This window comes from Apteryx rowi, unplaced genomic scaffold, assembly GCF_003343035.1.
Source record: "Apteryx rowi isolate R43461 unplaced genomic scaffold, aptRow1 scaffold_217, whole genome shotgun sequence".
NCBI lineage: Eukaryota > Metazoa > Chordata > Aves > Apterygiformes > Apterygidae > Apteryx > Apteryx rowi.
This window is the reverse complement of record NW_020448497.1, coordinates 1007522-1019662: the sequence shown is the minus strand read 5'-3', so window position 1 is coordinate 1019662 and position 12141 is coordinate 1007522. Positions and strand designations below refer to the sequence as shown.

Genomic DNA, 12141 nt, shown 5'->3' with positions numbered 1-12141 from the left:
GCTCAGCGGTCCCCCGGCGCAGCGGCGGCGATGGCGATGGCGGCGGCGGCGAGCTGCCCGTCCTGCGGCTCCTCCGCCCTGGTGGAGGACGCGCACTACGCGCAGCAGCAGCTGGTGTGCGCCGCCTGCGGCTGCGTCCTGGCCGAGGGGCTGCTCACCACCACCTACGCCGAGGAGGAGCACCTGCGAGGTGGGGCCTGGTCGTGTCGTCGTCGTCGTCGTCCCCCCGCTCCCCGGGGCGGCCACCTCGGCCCGGCCCCACACGGCCCCCCCGGAACGCGCGTCGCCGCCGTCCCGAAGCGGCGTGAGCGGCGCGACCGCTTCCAGGCGGCCGCTCAGAGGCCCGAGCGGGGTCTCGGGGGGGGGGGGGGGGACAGGGGCTGGCGTCGCCCCTCGGCGCGGCCGCTCTCCCCTGCTCCCCGCGCGCGAGGCCCCGGCGCTGCCTCGCCTGTGGGCGCGGGTCGGTAGCGCTGTCGCGCCCGGCTTGAGGCGCGGAGCGTGCGGCCTGCTGCTGCCCGGCCTTTTATTTTACATCAATAAAGGAGTCACCCTGAGACCTTTTCCTACAACAKCTGCAGGGAAGCGATGGCTCGGAGAGCATCCTGGGCTGGAAACCCTCCTGTCTGAGGGAGCCCGTGCTGCCAGCCCTCGTTCGGTGGCCTCGAGGACCTGCCGATGCTGCAAACTGCAGTCCGGCCCCTTGGGCACCCGGTAGCACAAGATCTAAGCGGCTCCGTCCCCCAGATGGGGACGGAAGAGCTCGTCAGAGCGAGGTTACCTGGCCTAACGCGTGTTGTTTTTCAGAGGTGGCGTATTCCCAGAGCACTGGCCAGAAAGAGCAGCTGAGTCGCTGTATGCAGCGAGGTGAGAGCGTGCCGTTCGGTTTCATTCGTATACTTCGATTCTCTGTTTTGCTGCATTASTCTAATTTGTGTAACATATTTGTGATGCTGTGATAAGTTAGAAGCTAAAACAGGAAGAAAGCAGTTCTGTGTCCAGCTGGTGCTTGCTGTCAAACTGCCTTACCTGCACGAAGGGAGCTGGGAGAATGTTTTTGCCTGCTGCTTACAGGGCTGCAGTGACCAGGCTGCTCTCGTGCCTTTGCCCGAGTCTGGCTGAATACCGGCTGCACTGTGATATCAGGGAAAGATGTATGTAAGGAGAGATGTATATCTTGAGCTGATCTTAAAAGGGTGGTGTCTTCTCGCAGGGATCAGGAGGGTCCAGGACCTCTGTAAAGTCCTCCAGCTCCCGTCGGTGTTCGAGGAAACGGCTGTGTCGTACTTCCAGCGAGCTCTCCAGCATCCCTCTTTCCACCTGGTCAGTCTGGAGAAGAAGGAGCTTCTGGGGGGCTGCTGCGTCTTTGTGACTTGCCGGCAGCACAACTGGCCCCTGACCATGGGAACGATCTGTTCCCTCCTTTACGCCAAGAAGGAGCTGTTTGCCGGCGTCTACCTGAGCGTGCAGAAGGAGCTCGAGCTGTCCGTACCGGCGCTGAGTCTGATGGATCTGGTCAAGACACACCTCAATAGGTAACATAACCCCTTTCATGCTGAAGGGCTCTGTATTTTACACTGATGTGGGGAAAAGCTTCTAAAATGCAGGCCATGCCAGGGCAGAAGGCCGTAAGCTCACACAGTGACCTGTGCTGTTACCTAGGTCTATTTTTACCTGAGGACAYGAAGGCAAAACCCAGATCACCTAAAACATCTTCCCTTGGATTGTTCACAGCCCTGCGTCCTAAGCGGGACGGCATACTTAGCCCTTGAGGCTGGGTGGTGGTACCATTGTGGTAGCACCTAAAATTCATGATGTGGGAGTGCACCTTGCTGTCCCTTGATTAAAAATTGCATCAAGTTCTTACTATGGCCAGCAATTTTAATATAACAAAGTAGCCAGGAGGTGGATGTGAGCAAACACAGGAGCAATACCATGCTGTTGCTTGCTGATGTCCTGGAGGGAATGGCCTGAGCACTTGAGATGGCTTTTACAGAACTGTGGTGGCTTTTGCCTCCTTTGCCGTAGTTTGGGCTGGGATTCTTCTCTTCCTGCCCCTTGCCCCTCGCTTTGGAGAGCAGGCAGCGCAGGGACTTTGCTAGGCGATATGAGCAAAGGCCTGCACTGGAGCGGGGCGCGTTTACCCCAAAAGACTTTACTGTAGCTCTCAGTTTACTTAAGTGTTGCGTGGTCTTGGTGGCTTTCTCCCTGCTGGCATAAGCAGAGCGAGCTGTATCAAATCTTGGAGGCTGGGAGCGGAGGTGACCTGTCATTTGAGTCTGTTTCTGGATAGCGTGTGTAGGTGCTTTGTTAGTGCTGCAGTGTGGCTCACCCCTTTACGCCCGTTGCAGCTGCGTGGGCGACCAGGTCTGATGCTTCCCTGCGCCCCGGTAGCTGGTGCTAACGGCAGGCGCTCTGCTCTTGCAGTTTTAGGCTGTTCCAGTGCGCAGCCGACATCCCTGCCCCGTTCGTGGAGGACAAGGAGAAGATGGTAGCGCGAACGATGCAGATCGTGGAGCTGGCCAGCGAGACGTGGCTGGTCACGGGCCGGCACCCTGTTCCCATCATCACCGCCGCAGCGTTCCTGTCGTGGCAGTCGCTGCAGCCCGCCGCCCGCCTGACGTGCACCTTCGCGCGGTTCTGCAAGGTGGCGGGTGTTGACCTGCCTCCGCCGGCCCACCTGAGGCTGAAGGAGCTTCACGAGATCCTGCTGAGAATGGCGTCCCAGCTCGCTTGGCTGAGGGTGTTTAAGATGGACAAGAAAATGGCCATCAAGCACATCGGGGACCTGCTGCAGCACCGAATTTTCCTGCTGAAGAAGTCCTTCTGCACGGAGGATGCGGAGGAGCAGCGTGCTGGAGCCCAGGGTGAGGGCTGCCCTGGCTCCCCTCCGGCTGCAGGAGGGGCCGCGCAGGAGGAGGCGCGTCCCTCGGAAGGGAAACGTCAGCGTGACGGGGGACGGAGGCCCTTGCTGCCGCCCTGCCTCATCAAGCCGAGGAAGAGACTCCGCACGGCAGCCCCGAGCGCTGCGGACCTGGCCATCACTGGCGAAGAGCCCATCTCCGACAGTGAAATAGAGCAGTACCTGAGGGGCCAAGAGGAGATCCAGGCGTTCAGCAAGGCCAAGGCATGGCTGTGAGCACGGCAGCCCTTTGCCGGGCCGGAGGAGAGCGCCGCCGGGAGCACCAGGGCAGCAGAGGGCGAGGAACCGACAGCGTAAAGCCTGATGGTAACAGGGCCACCATAACCGCAAGAACAGTCGTCCAAGGGAACGGGGCAACGCGGGGAGCAGCGGGCTATCGCCTGTTGAGTGTTTGGTGGCTGGACCAGAATGAGGCTTTTTACGGAGTGACTGTTTGGGATTGCCTTGTGTTCCTCTTAGAAGTAAATAGAACTGCAGGTGCCGGAAGTGGTTTCTGGCCTCTCTCTTCATAACCTCTGGTAAAATGTGTTTTGGCTGACCCAAGTGCRGTAGGGCAGATGTCACGAGCGGGTCCAACGCGTCGGTGTACTAACGCAGAGGTAAAACAAGGATCTCGGCCCGCGGCAGAGAGCCAGCCGAGCGCCCTTTCCTCGGAAGCGGTCGGTCAGTCAGAGTCGCTGCGGTTCCCCAGCCTAYGGCCAGTCTCACGGGGCGAAAGGGCTTCTGACGGCCTCTTCCTGCCTTGGCCCGCGGCCGGGCACTGCAGSCCAGCCGCGCGCTCGTGCAGGCGGCTGAACCGGTGCCCTGTTTGCAGGGAGCACGTCAGGGGAAGTGGGCGATTTTGTGCTGGGGCTGCCGAGGAGCTGAGGCGGGCGCAGAGCAGCCAAAGCTGAATTCCTCCTCAGGCTGCAGCCTGTCGCTTGCTTCCTCGCTGACGCGGGCCCAGACTTACCTGATCTACGGGGACGCGTTTGCAGCCAGCGGCTTTGTGTTGCACATCTAATCCCTGTAGCTGTGGGGTGAGGAGGCCCCTGTCAGTCAGTGTCAGCGGTGCTTCGGTCTGTGGCAATGTGAAATTGCGGCGGTAATTTTCGTGTTTTGGAAGGGAGGGAGGGAGAACTGTCCGAACAGCGTCTGCTTCTACCAGCGTCCGGCTGTTGCAGGGTAATGTGACAGGGAAGGCAGAGGCTTCCGGCCCCTCACTGGCACCGGTTTTCTGGAGCTTTGCTCGAGCTTTTCCAGGCGCTGATCTCTTACGTCGTCTTGCACCTCACGCGCTTGGGCGGGCGGGGAGGGGGGTTGTGAGCGGCTGAGGGGAGGCACCTTCATTTGCTGCTCTGCTTTCTGAGGAAAAAGCAAATGGCAAATCTAAATGCTGCGCCCCGTTTGCGCTCCCTGGACTGGATATAAGAGGAGTAACAGTAAGTGGGTCCTTGTGGTGGCGTGGGGTTGCCCGCCCCAGGGGTATTACAGGGATCCCTGGGGAAACTCCGCTTGGCGCGTGTCTGAGAGGGAACTATCCCAGCTCAGTTAAGTGAGTGATGTGAAGCTGCCGGAAATCTGTGGCAACTGCGCGGCTCTTGGTAGTGTGATTATAGCGCTGCTGGCTCTTCATTTCAAAGTAATGTTTAACTCAATAAAACAGTGACCTCTGTGTGCCCAACGGTCTGTTGTATTTGAGCGGCGARGTCTGCAAGAAATAACGGTAGATCTTGGCAGATTTGCAAATCTTTAATATATTAAACAAAACATATCTGCTAGAAACGTTCTATTCATATAAAAATGCAAAAAGACCCCTTTAAAAACACTTCTTTGGTATATTTTCCCCTCCCTCCCCCACGTATATTGCAAGAAGCTCTCTGTTGATATGTCATTTGCTTGTAATGTAAACAGACAAAGTGTAATTAATAATACAAAGCTTTTTATATAATACTGTCACAGTGCAGCAAGCATATATAACAACTCAGCATCAGCAAGACCGCGGAGGCTGCAGTAATGACATAACGATTGAAATTGTATTAAATACAAGGCGCGATAAAACATGCGTTGTTAAGCAGTCAGTCGGTCAGAGAAGTTTGAACAGGCTGGGGAGGGCCCGAACCGCAGCAAGGCTGCTGGCGTTCCAGCCCTGCGGGATGAGGGGTTTCCGGAGGGCGAGGAGCTAGTTTCTGCAGGTGGGAAAACTGTCAGTAAGTGCTTTTGACTCCATTAACTTCTGGATCCCCCCCACCATCGGACATGGTGTGCATGTAAGGATTGACCTGCCTGGCTTCTAGCACTTGTCGGTCCCCTGCCGATCCTCGCRACCCCTTGGGAGGTAGGTAAGTAGTTGGCACGTGTGGGGAAACTGAGGCACRGAGAGGCTGGAACGGCTTCGGCCTGAGGCCAGTCCGGGCTGGGGCTCCCGGTCCGGCCTCCTCCAGCCTCCTCTCCCGCCTTAGACTGCGGTCGACGGGGACAGGGCAGCCGGGAGGTGCCTGCTCGACACCGGAGGGCAGGTAAAATACGCTCCCCGGCTGAAGCAGGCACCGCGGGCCTGTGCTCAGCCCCGGGACACGGCTCCTGAAAGGCTGGAAGGGGCGCGGGGAAGCGAGGAGGAAGGACTCGCCTTTAAGGCCGGCCCTCATCTCCCCTCGTGCTCCCCGTGCACGGGTGGCCCGCGAAGCCGCGGCCGCAGCCAGGCTGTGCAGCGGCCACCGGCCCCTTCGCTGCTTGGTGGCTGCTGCAGCAGGCGCGGGGAGCGCAGAGCCCCGTTGCATGTACAGGCGGCACGTTGCATTGAACTGCAGCAAAACGGGTACGGGAGGCCCCTTGCCTGGCAGCGGGGTAAATAACTGTGTCTGGCTTTTCAGGAAACCCCCTTTAAGCCAGTGGAGGTTTGGCCTGTGGACGCTCCCAGAGCCTGCTGCCGCCTGGGATGAGCGAACAAGTGAGTGAGTATCTCTGTTTTCATTCGCGTGCTAGAAAAAAGGTGGACTTGTGTTTTAAAAGGGGAAAATAAGTGCTAATCCAAGTTCCTGCCCCTTGGAAATGGCATCTGACCTGTTCATAGGAACATGTCGAATATAGTCRTCAGCATCATTCCCGGCCCCTGCAGCACTCTTCCCTCTCTCGCCTTACCTGGGGCAGACTGTGAGGCCCTTCCTCACGGGGCTCTTTGGTGCTTTTTGGCTTCCTAAGAGCAAAGGCAGGTAGTTTCTGAATACGCTAAAGTCAAGGACTTGCTTTTGTGTTTCTGGCCACGGTTTGACTCTTTGGTTCTTTGGAGATCATTAATCTTTGCTCGCTGTGCGGCCCGGGCAGCAGGCCCCCCCGGGAGCCCATCGCTGCCCCGTGCGCCAGCCTGTTTGCATAGTTGATGCCTCTGAGGCCGCTAGCCCGATGAGGGAGCGTTTCCTTGCAGGGATTTTAGCGTCTGGCATGAGAACAGTGCAGACGATTGCCTTTGCTCGCAACGGTGGCGTCTCTTACCTTGTGCTTGCTTTTAAGTATGGCTTTTACTTTGGCAGCTCGGTAACCCACAGGGCTAAATATTGTCTTTTAAGAACACGTGGATAAAAATGCTCGTGTTTAAAAGCATTCCAAACCGAGAAGCTTCTCTCTGACTCTTTCAGAAAAAGCTTATTTAGGCTAGGGTTGAACGAGCGTCCGCGCTACAGCATCTTCACGTCAAGGGCGCTGGTTCTGGTCTCCTCTGCCCCGGTGGGAACATTGCAGTCGTGGCACGAACAAGCTATTGCCAAAACTCCCAGGGGCACATCCGCTCCTCAAAGAACACTGACATGTAACACGGAGGCGCTTGCATCAGTTACCCATATGTCTATACATATATACATACAATAATATAGAGATTTGAAAAATAGACATTTGTTTCCTCTGTATATAATAAAATAGCATTTAGGGTCAGTCTGAAGTGACATGCGGAAGTGATTAAAGTACTGTTGCAATTCAGGCTACTGAAGAGCAAAGATTGCCTTTCACCTTGAGACTCAGTGCCGCTGTGGACGGTGCCCTGGGAAGTGTCGACATCCTTCCCCTCCCGGTCGGATCAGGCGCAGCGTCGCCCTCTGCCCGGCAGCCGAGCAAAAGCATCTGGGCCGTGTCGCCTGGTCCCGTCTAGTGCACTTAGCAATTCTCAGAAGCCCTCGGCTCCGCAAAGATTGCGCTTGACCTCCTGGCAGATGCCCTTAGCAGCTCCCACCGCCGCTCCCAAGCCGCCCCACTGCCCAAGGAGGAACGTGTGACAGCGCTGCGGCTGTCCGGTCCTTTCCCATCCTTTATACGGTAGTTTCACTCTTCCACAGGCCGGTCTTCATCCCGGCCACGCTGTCGGCGCTGGCGAGGTYGATGTCGTACTTGCTCCCTTTGAGCGCCCCGTTGTGGCTGGCCACGTTGAGCGGGTAGGACCGGCGCTTCGTCTCCTTCTCCATGGCGTTGGCCTGCCGGAGGTTGTCCCTGCTGGCACTCCTCCGGCGAGCCTTGCCGAAGTCCGGCACCTGCCGGCTGCCGTCGCTGCCTTCAGACTGGCTTGGCGCCGTCTCCCCTTCCGGCGGGGCCACGGCCTGCGTCCCTGCGCGGCTGTTGTTCAAGGGGCTGTTCCTGCTGCTGTGGTAGCTCTCGGAGTGGCTGTTGTGGATGCTCCCGCTCTCGCTGGAGGGGTGGTCCGAGGCGGGGCCCCGCAGCATTTTCAAGCGGTGATGCTTCCCTTCCCGGTACTGCTTTGGTCTGCTCTTGTGGGTCCTGCGGCCGTGGAGGTTGTTGGCGTGCCGGGCCGCGCCGGCGGTTTTGTCGGGCTCCTCATAAGAGGCCGGGCGGGCGTCCGCCTGGCTCTGAGCCACCTGCAGGTTGGTGAGCTTGCAGTGGCCCACGGTGGAGTTGGTGCTGCTGGGCGACGAAGAGGACTTGATGGAATGGGCCGCCTCCGGGTTGCACCCAATGAAGACCTGCGAGCCGTCCTCCACCGCCACGCCGGGGTGGACGTACGCCTGCATAGGCAACGCGTTCCTGTAGGACGGGCAGCAGCCGAACCAGGAGTTGAGCACGTCCCGACGCCGCACGCAGTGGTGGATGAAGATGAAAAGCCCCAGCACCACGGCCGTGACTCCGTAGAGGCAGCTGAAGATGACGTTCAGGTACCAGCGCTGCGATACAGCCATGGCTCCAAACGTCCACAGAGCCACGTACAAGGAATGCGTGGTGACCAGCGCCCAGAACTGCACCTGTAGGGAGTAGACGCCGTCCACCTCGGGGCAGGGCGTCCCCGAGTTCAGCGTCACTGAGATGGACCCGGAGTCTGTCAAGAGGTTCCCGCTGCCTCCCAGCCTCGGCGGCATCTCGAGCGGCTCGGGGGCATCTTTCTGGCTCGATGACTGGCACCGGAGGTTGAGCCCGGCGCAGAGGAAGTAAATCCAGGTAATGAGCACGATGAAAGCCACGGGGACGTAGAAAGCACCGAGGCTGGGCCTCCACACCAGCCAGCAGCTGTAAGGGAGAACAGGGGGCTCGGATCAGCAGGCCCATGGCCTGTGTGCCCAGCGGCTACGCGGAGCCTCCTGCCGCAGCCCCACGTCGCGGTCCTCGGCGCTCAGCGCCCTTGCCCCCGTGGGTCCCTAAGGGACAGGCCTTGCGGAGGTGCAGTGGCCGCGGCCGTGCCCCGTGGCCTGCCTCGAGGCCTCCTCAGGAGCTTGTCCGCCGGACAGCTCGGCTGTAGGTTTCCAGACGCACGGGAAGCTCTAGCAAAGATCTCACTCACCTTTGCAAAGCGCGCCCCGATTCCCGGCGCCCCCGGTTCCCTTTCCCCTTCCCCAGGCAGAAGGAGGCAACACGCTCGGTGGGGAAGGGGTTGCCACGTGGGGACACTTACTATGGGTTGTTATCGTGATAGTTGTGGATGTTAACAGCCGCCGTGATGCCGCAGATGATGAGGGGTATCCCGCCTGCAATAAGGTAGAATCTGCAAGGAGAGGAGGCGGCGGTGTTACCGCACCCCGAGGGCGAGCGCGCGGGGCTGGCCCGGCGCCACGGGGCCCTTTGCAYGAGGCTCTCGCCAGCACGGGCAGGGCTCCTGCTGAAGCCAGCGTGGGCTTTGATTTTGCAGGCTGCTTGCACAGCTATGGAGTGATTTTGTAGGCTGCTTGCCATTCTGGAAAGGAGGGTGGGAAAGGGGGAGGATGTCTTCCCACAGTAAAATGCTGGGGCAGGTGCAGGGGTGATGAGAAACAGGACTGCACAGGGAAGCGGGGAGAAGGGCCAGGATGGTGCAGGGGATGCAGGGACAGAGCCCGTCCTGGGAGAAGTGGGTAGGCTGGGAAACGGGCTGGCACGATCGCTTTTAAAAGACAGGAGCAAGTCCTGCCGCAGCCCTACGTCATCTGTGACCGGGAACAGCGCTGGCCTCCGGCGGGGCTGAAAGCTCTGCAGGGGCGCTGGGGACAGAGCAAAGGCTTTGCCRCTGCCCGGAGGGGGTGCGGGGCTGAGGCAGAGCCTCCCGAGCGAAGGGACCCTCCGGGGCGCGCGCCGGCGGGGGGGCATCTCTACCGTAGCATGGGCCGAGGGGCCGGCTGGGACGCGTCCCCGTCCTGCTGCTGGGGCGCCTTCCAGGTCACCTCTTTGTAGAGGACTCTGGCCTTCACTGCCATCCACAGCAGGGTGGACAGGGAGGAGTAGTGCAAAATGATGCCGACCTGCGGGCAGAGGCAATAAGGTGAGTAAGTCGGGGGGGGGGGGTCGCTGCTGTCGCCGCACACGGGTCCCCCCCGATCGCGGTCAGGGCGAAGGTGCTGCGGTCGCTGGCCGCGAAGCCCGGCAGGGTGACACCTGGCTGGGCCAAGCCGTTGGGCTGGATGTGCCTCTTCCTGCCTTTGTGTTTGCAGCGCAGGCCCGCTGTCGGGAAGCGGGACACCCCCGTCCCGCGGCGGCAGCGGCGGCACCTACCGCCTGGCAGACGATCAGGTAGCTGGTGAGAGTGATGCCTCCCGCGAAGACGGCAGAGGTCATGGCGATGTGGAAGCAGAGGTTAAGCAGCATGTGCCAGCACTTCCGCGTGATGTGGATGGCCCTGCAAGAGAGGCACAAATCCTTGCGGTGAGATACCGGCCGGTCAGGGAGGGAGTCCCCAGGGGCTGTGTACGCACTGCCTGTGAGAGCCCCTGCCGTGGAGCTGCGGGGACCGTGACGCTGGCGGCAGCGCAGGGCTGTCCACGAGCGCGGGGAGGGGACTGGTGCTCCCAGCAGMTCTGGATGTGCTGCTCTGGAGAGCGGCTTTGAGGAGCTGTCCTTGCCCTGGCGCGTGGTGGAGGGYGGAGGTTGTTGGCAGCCCCCGAGCAGGAGGGATGGATGGTTTTGGATGCTGCCTCGAGCCCAGTGTTGGGTAAACGTGACCAGAGCGCTCGCCCTGGCCTCACGGGGCTCGGGGTGGTCGGCCACTTGTGGGTGGCAGCAGCTGTTGTCGGACTCTGTGATGTCCTTACGGCCATGGAGAGACTGGAGCTGCTCGTGGCAGGCAGGAGGGACGCGTGGGGCTTGTTTGGGCGTCCGTGGCTGGTGCTGCCGGGGCCCAGTGTCGGTGTGGGCGGGCAGACCCTGGAGCAGGGGCGGTGGGTGGTTTTGGTGGTCCCTGGAGGCAATGCTCCCCCGAGCGACTGGAGCAGGCTTTGAGGGGGGCCCTGATCCAAGCGGGGCGCTGGGCCAGGCGAGGTCCTTCGCGTGCAGTAACGTGGCCTCTGTGACGCCTCCCTGCCCGTGTCGAGGGGCTCCTGCAGCGCGCAGGTGCTTGTAGGGCTGAGTTATCCTAGCTGTTAATGCAGTTGTCCTTTGCAGCCCAGGCCAGCTCTGCGCAAGGAAGCATCAGGAACGCCTCGCAGCCAGCTGCTACCGGATCGCCCCGAGGAGCTCGGGATTATTTGTGGACCTGTGTCACGACGTCTGCGTGCGTCCCCTGCCCTGCAAAAGTGAAGATGTCGCAGTGGCAAATCTCTGGGGATCCTGGAGCTGACGGTGGAGACACGTGGAGAGGCTCCTCCTGGCTGTACGTTCCCTGAAGCTCTGATCCTGCTCTTGCCAGGTGAGTGCTGGATGCGGGCGTGGAGTCGTGCGCCGGGCTGTGCAGGGGCCTGCCGGCGYGCGGTCCCTCGCACGCCTCTGTCCCCAGGGCTGCCGGTGCGGGGCAGGAGGCGGGGGGCGTGCAGGCTCCCTGCAGCGGGGCCCCCACTGCAGGCGGCTGCGTTGCTGCGGTGGTGGGGGGCCGCCTGGGCTGCCCTGTGGTTGTAAGGCTGGTGCGGTATCGCCGTTGCTAGTAGCAGGCGCCAGGCTGTATGCTGCGTTTGCAAGGGCTCATGACAGAGCCTCGTTGTTTCTGAGCTGTTCTGGACTTGTCTGCTGCTTGCTGGTCGCGTCGTGTAGCTGGAGCAGCAAAGCTTCCCCTGCCGCAGGTGGTCGTGGTTAATGATGCTGTGCGCTCCTCCTGGTTACGGTAGTGCGGTACGGCTTATCCGGCAGCGGCGACCGGCAGGGCTCGTGGTCGGAGTGAGGACCTGATGACGGTGCAGTGACGGTGCAGAACAGAGAAACGGGTCTGGTGTGGCGGCAGAGGCCRTGCAAGGCGGAAAGCCAGGATGGGAGGGAGGTAGGGGGTGATGAGAGCTGGGGCACAGACCCCGTGGCTGTAAAGGACTCCCCACCGGGCAGGGGGTGAGAAGCAGCCCTGGAGCTGAGCGAAAGTGATGCTCGAGGCAGGGATGGAGACTGAGGACCAATTTTCTAATCAATCAGGAGGAAAATGCAGCATGTAGAGCAGGAAATTAAGTGTGAACGTGATGTGGAAGTAAGTGTAGTGCAATGACAAAAGAGCAAGGAATACATGTGTCTTGGGCCACCAAGGAAAATAAACCTGTTTAAGTAAGTAAGAGCCCCACAGGTGAGTAACTTAAAAGGGAAAACTAAGTAACTTACTTTAAAAGTTACTTACTTTTCCCTTTAAAGTTACTTACTACCTTAAAAGGGAAAAGTAAGTAACTTAGTAACTTAAAAGAGAAAAGTAAGTAACTTAGTAAGTAACTTTAAAGGGAAAAATAAGTAACTTACTAAGTAATTTAAAAGGGAAAAGTAAGTAACTTAGTAATTTAAAGGGAAAAATAACTTAGTAACTTAGTAATTTAAAGGGAAAAATAGTGAGTAACTAAAGGGAAAAGTAAGTAACTTAGTAAGTAATTTAAAAGGGAAAA

At 59.5% G+C, this 12141-nt stretch overlaps 2 protein-coding genes across 2 annotated transcripts in view; one reads left to right on the top strand and one right to left on the bottom strand.

The window, feature by feature from the left end:
* The first annotated feature begins 6 nt into the window (after positions 1-6).
* BRF2 (BRF2, RNA polymerase III transcription initiation factor subunit) lies at positions 7-3410 on the top strand. The gene is made up of 4 exons (XM_026064465.1): positions 7-190; positions 805-864; positions 1211-1532; positions 2425-3410. Exons 1-4 carry the CDS (start codon positions 31-33, stop codon positions 3134-3136), a joined length of 1254 nt encoding a protein of 417 aa, XP_025920250.1. The 5' UTR covers positions 7-30; the 3' UTR covers positions 3137-3410.
* A 1247-nt stretch (positions 3411-4657) lies between these two features.
* ADGRA2 (adhesion G protein-coupled receptor A2) overlaps positions 4658-12141 on the bottom strand; it is a 15426-nt gene continuing 7942 nt past the window's right edge. Inside the window, exons 13-16 of the mRNA XM_026064488.1 lie at positions 9854-10750; positions 9458-9603; positions 8784-8873; positions 4658-8401 (exon numbers count right to left, since the gene is read on the bottom strand). Coding sequence (XP_025920273.1) covers positions 7198-8401; positions 8784-8873; positions 9458-9603; positions 9854-10750 — 2337 coding nt within the window. The 3' untranslated portion in view covers positions 4658-7197. The remainder of the gene's footprint in view (positions 8402-8783; positions 8874-9457; positions 9604-9853; positions 10751-12141) is intronic.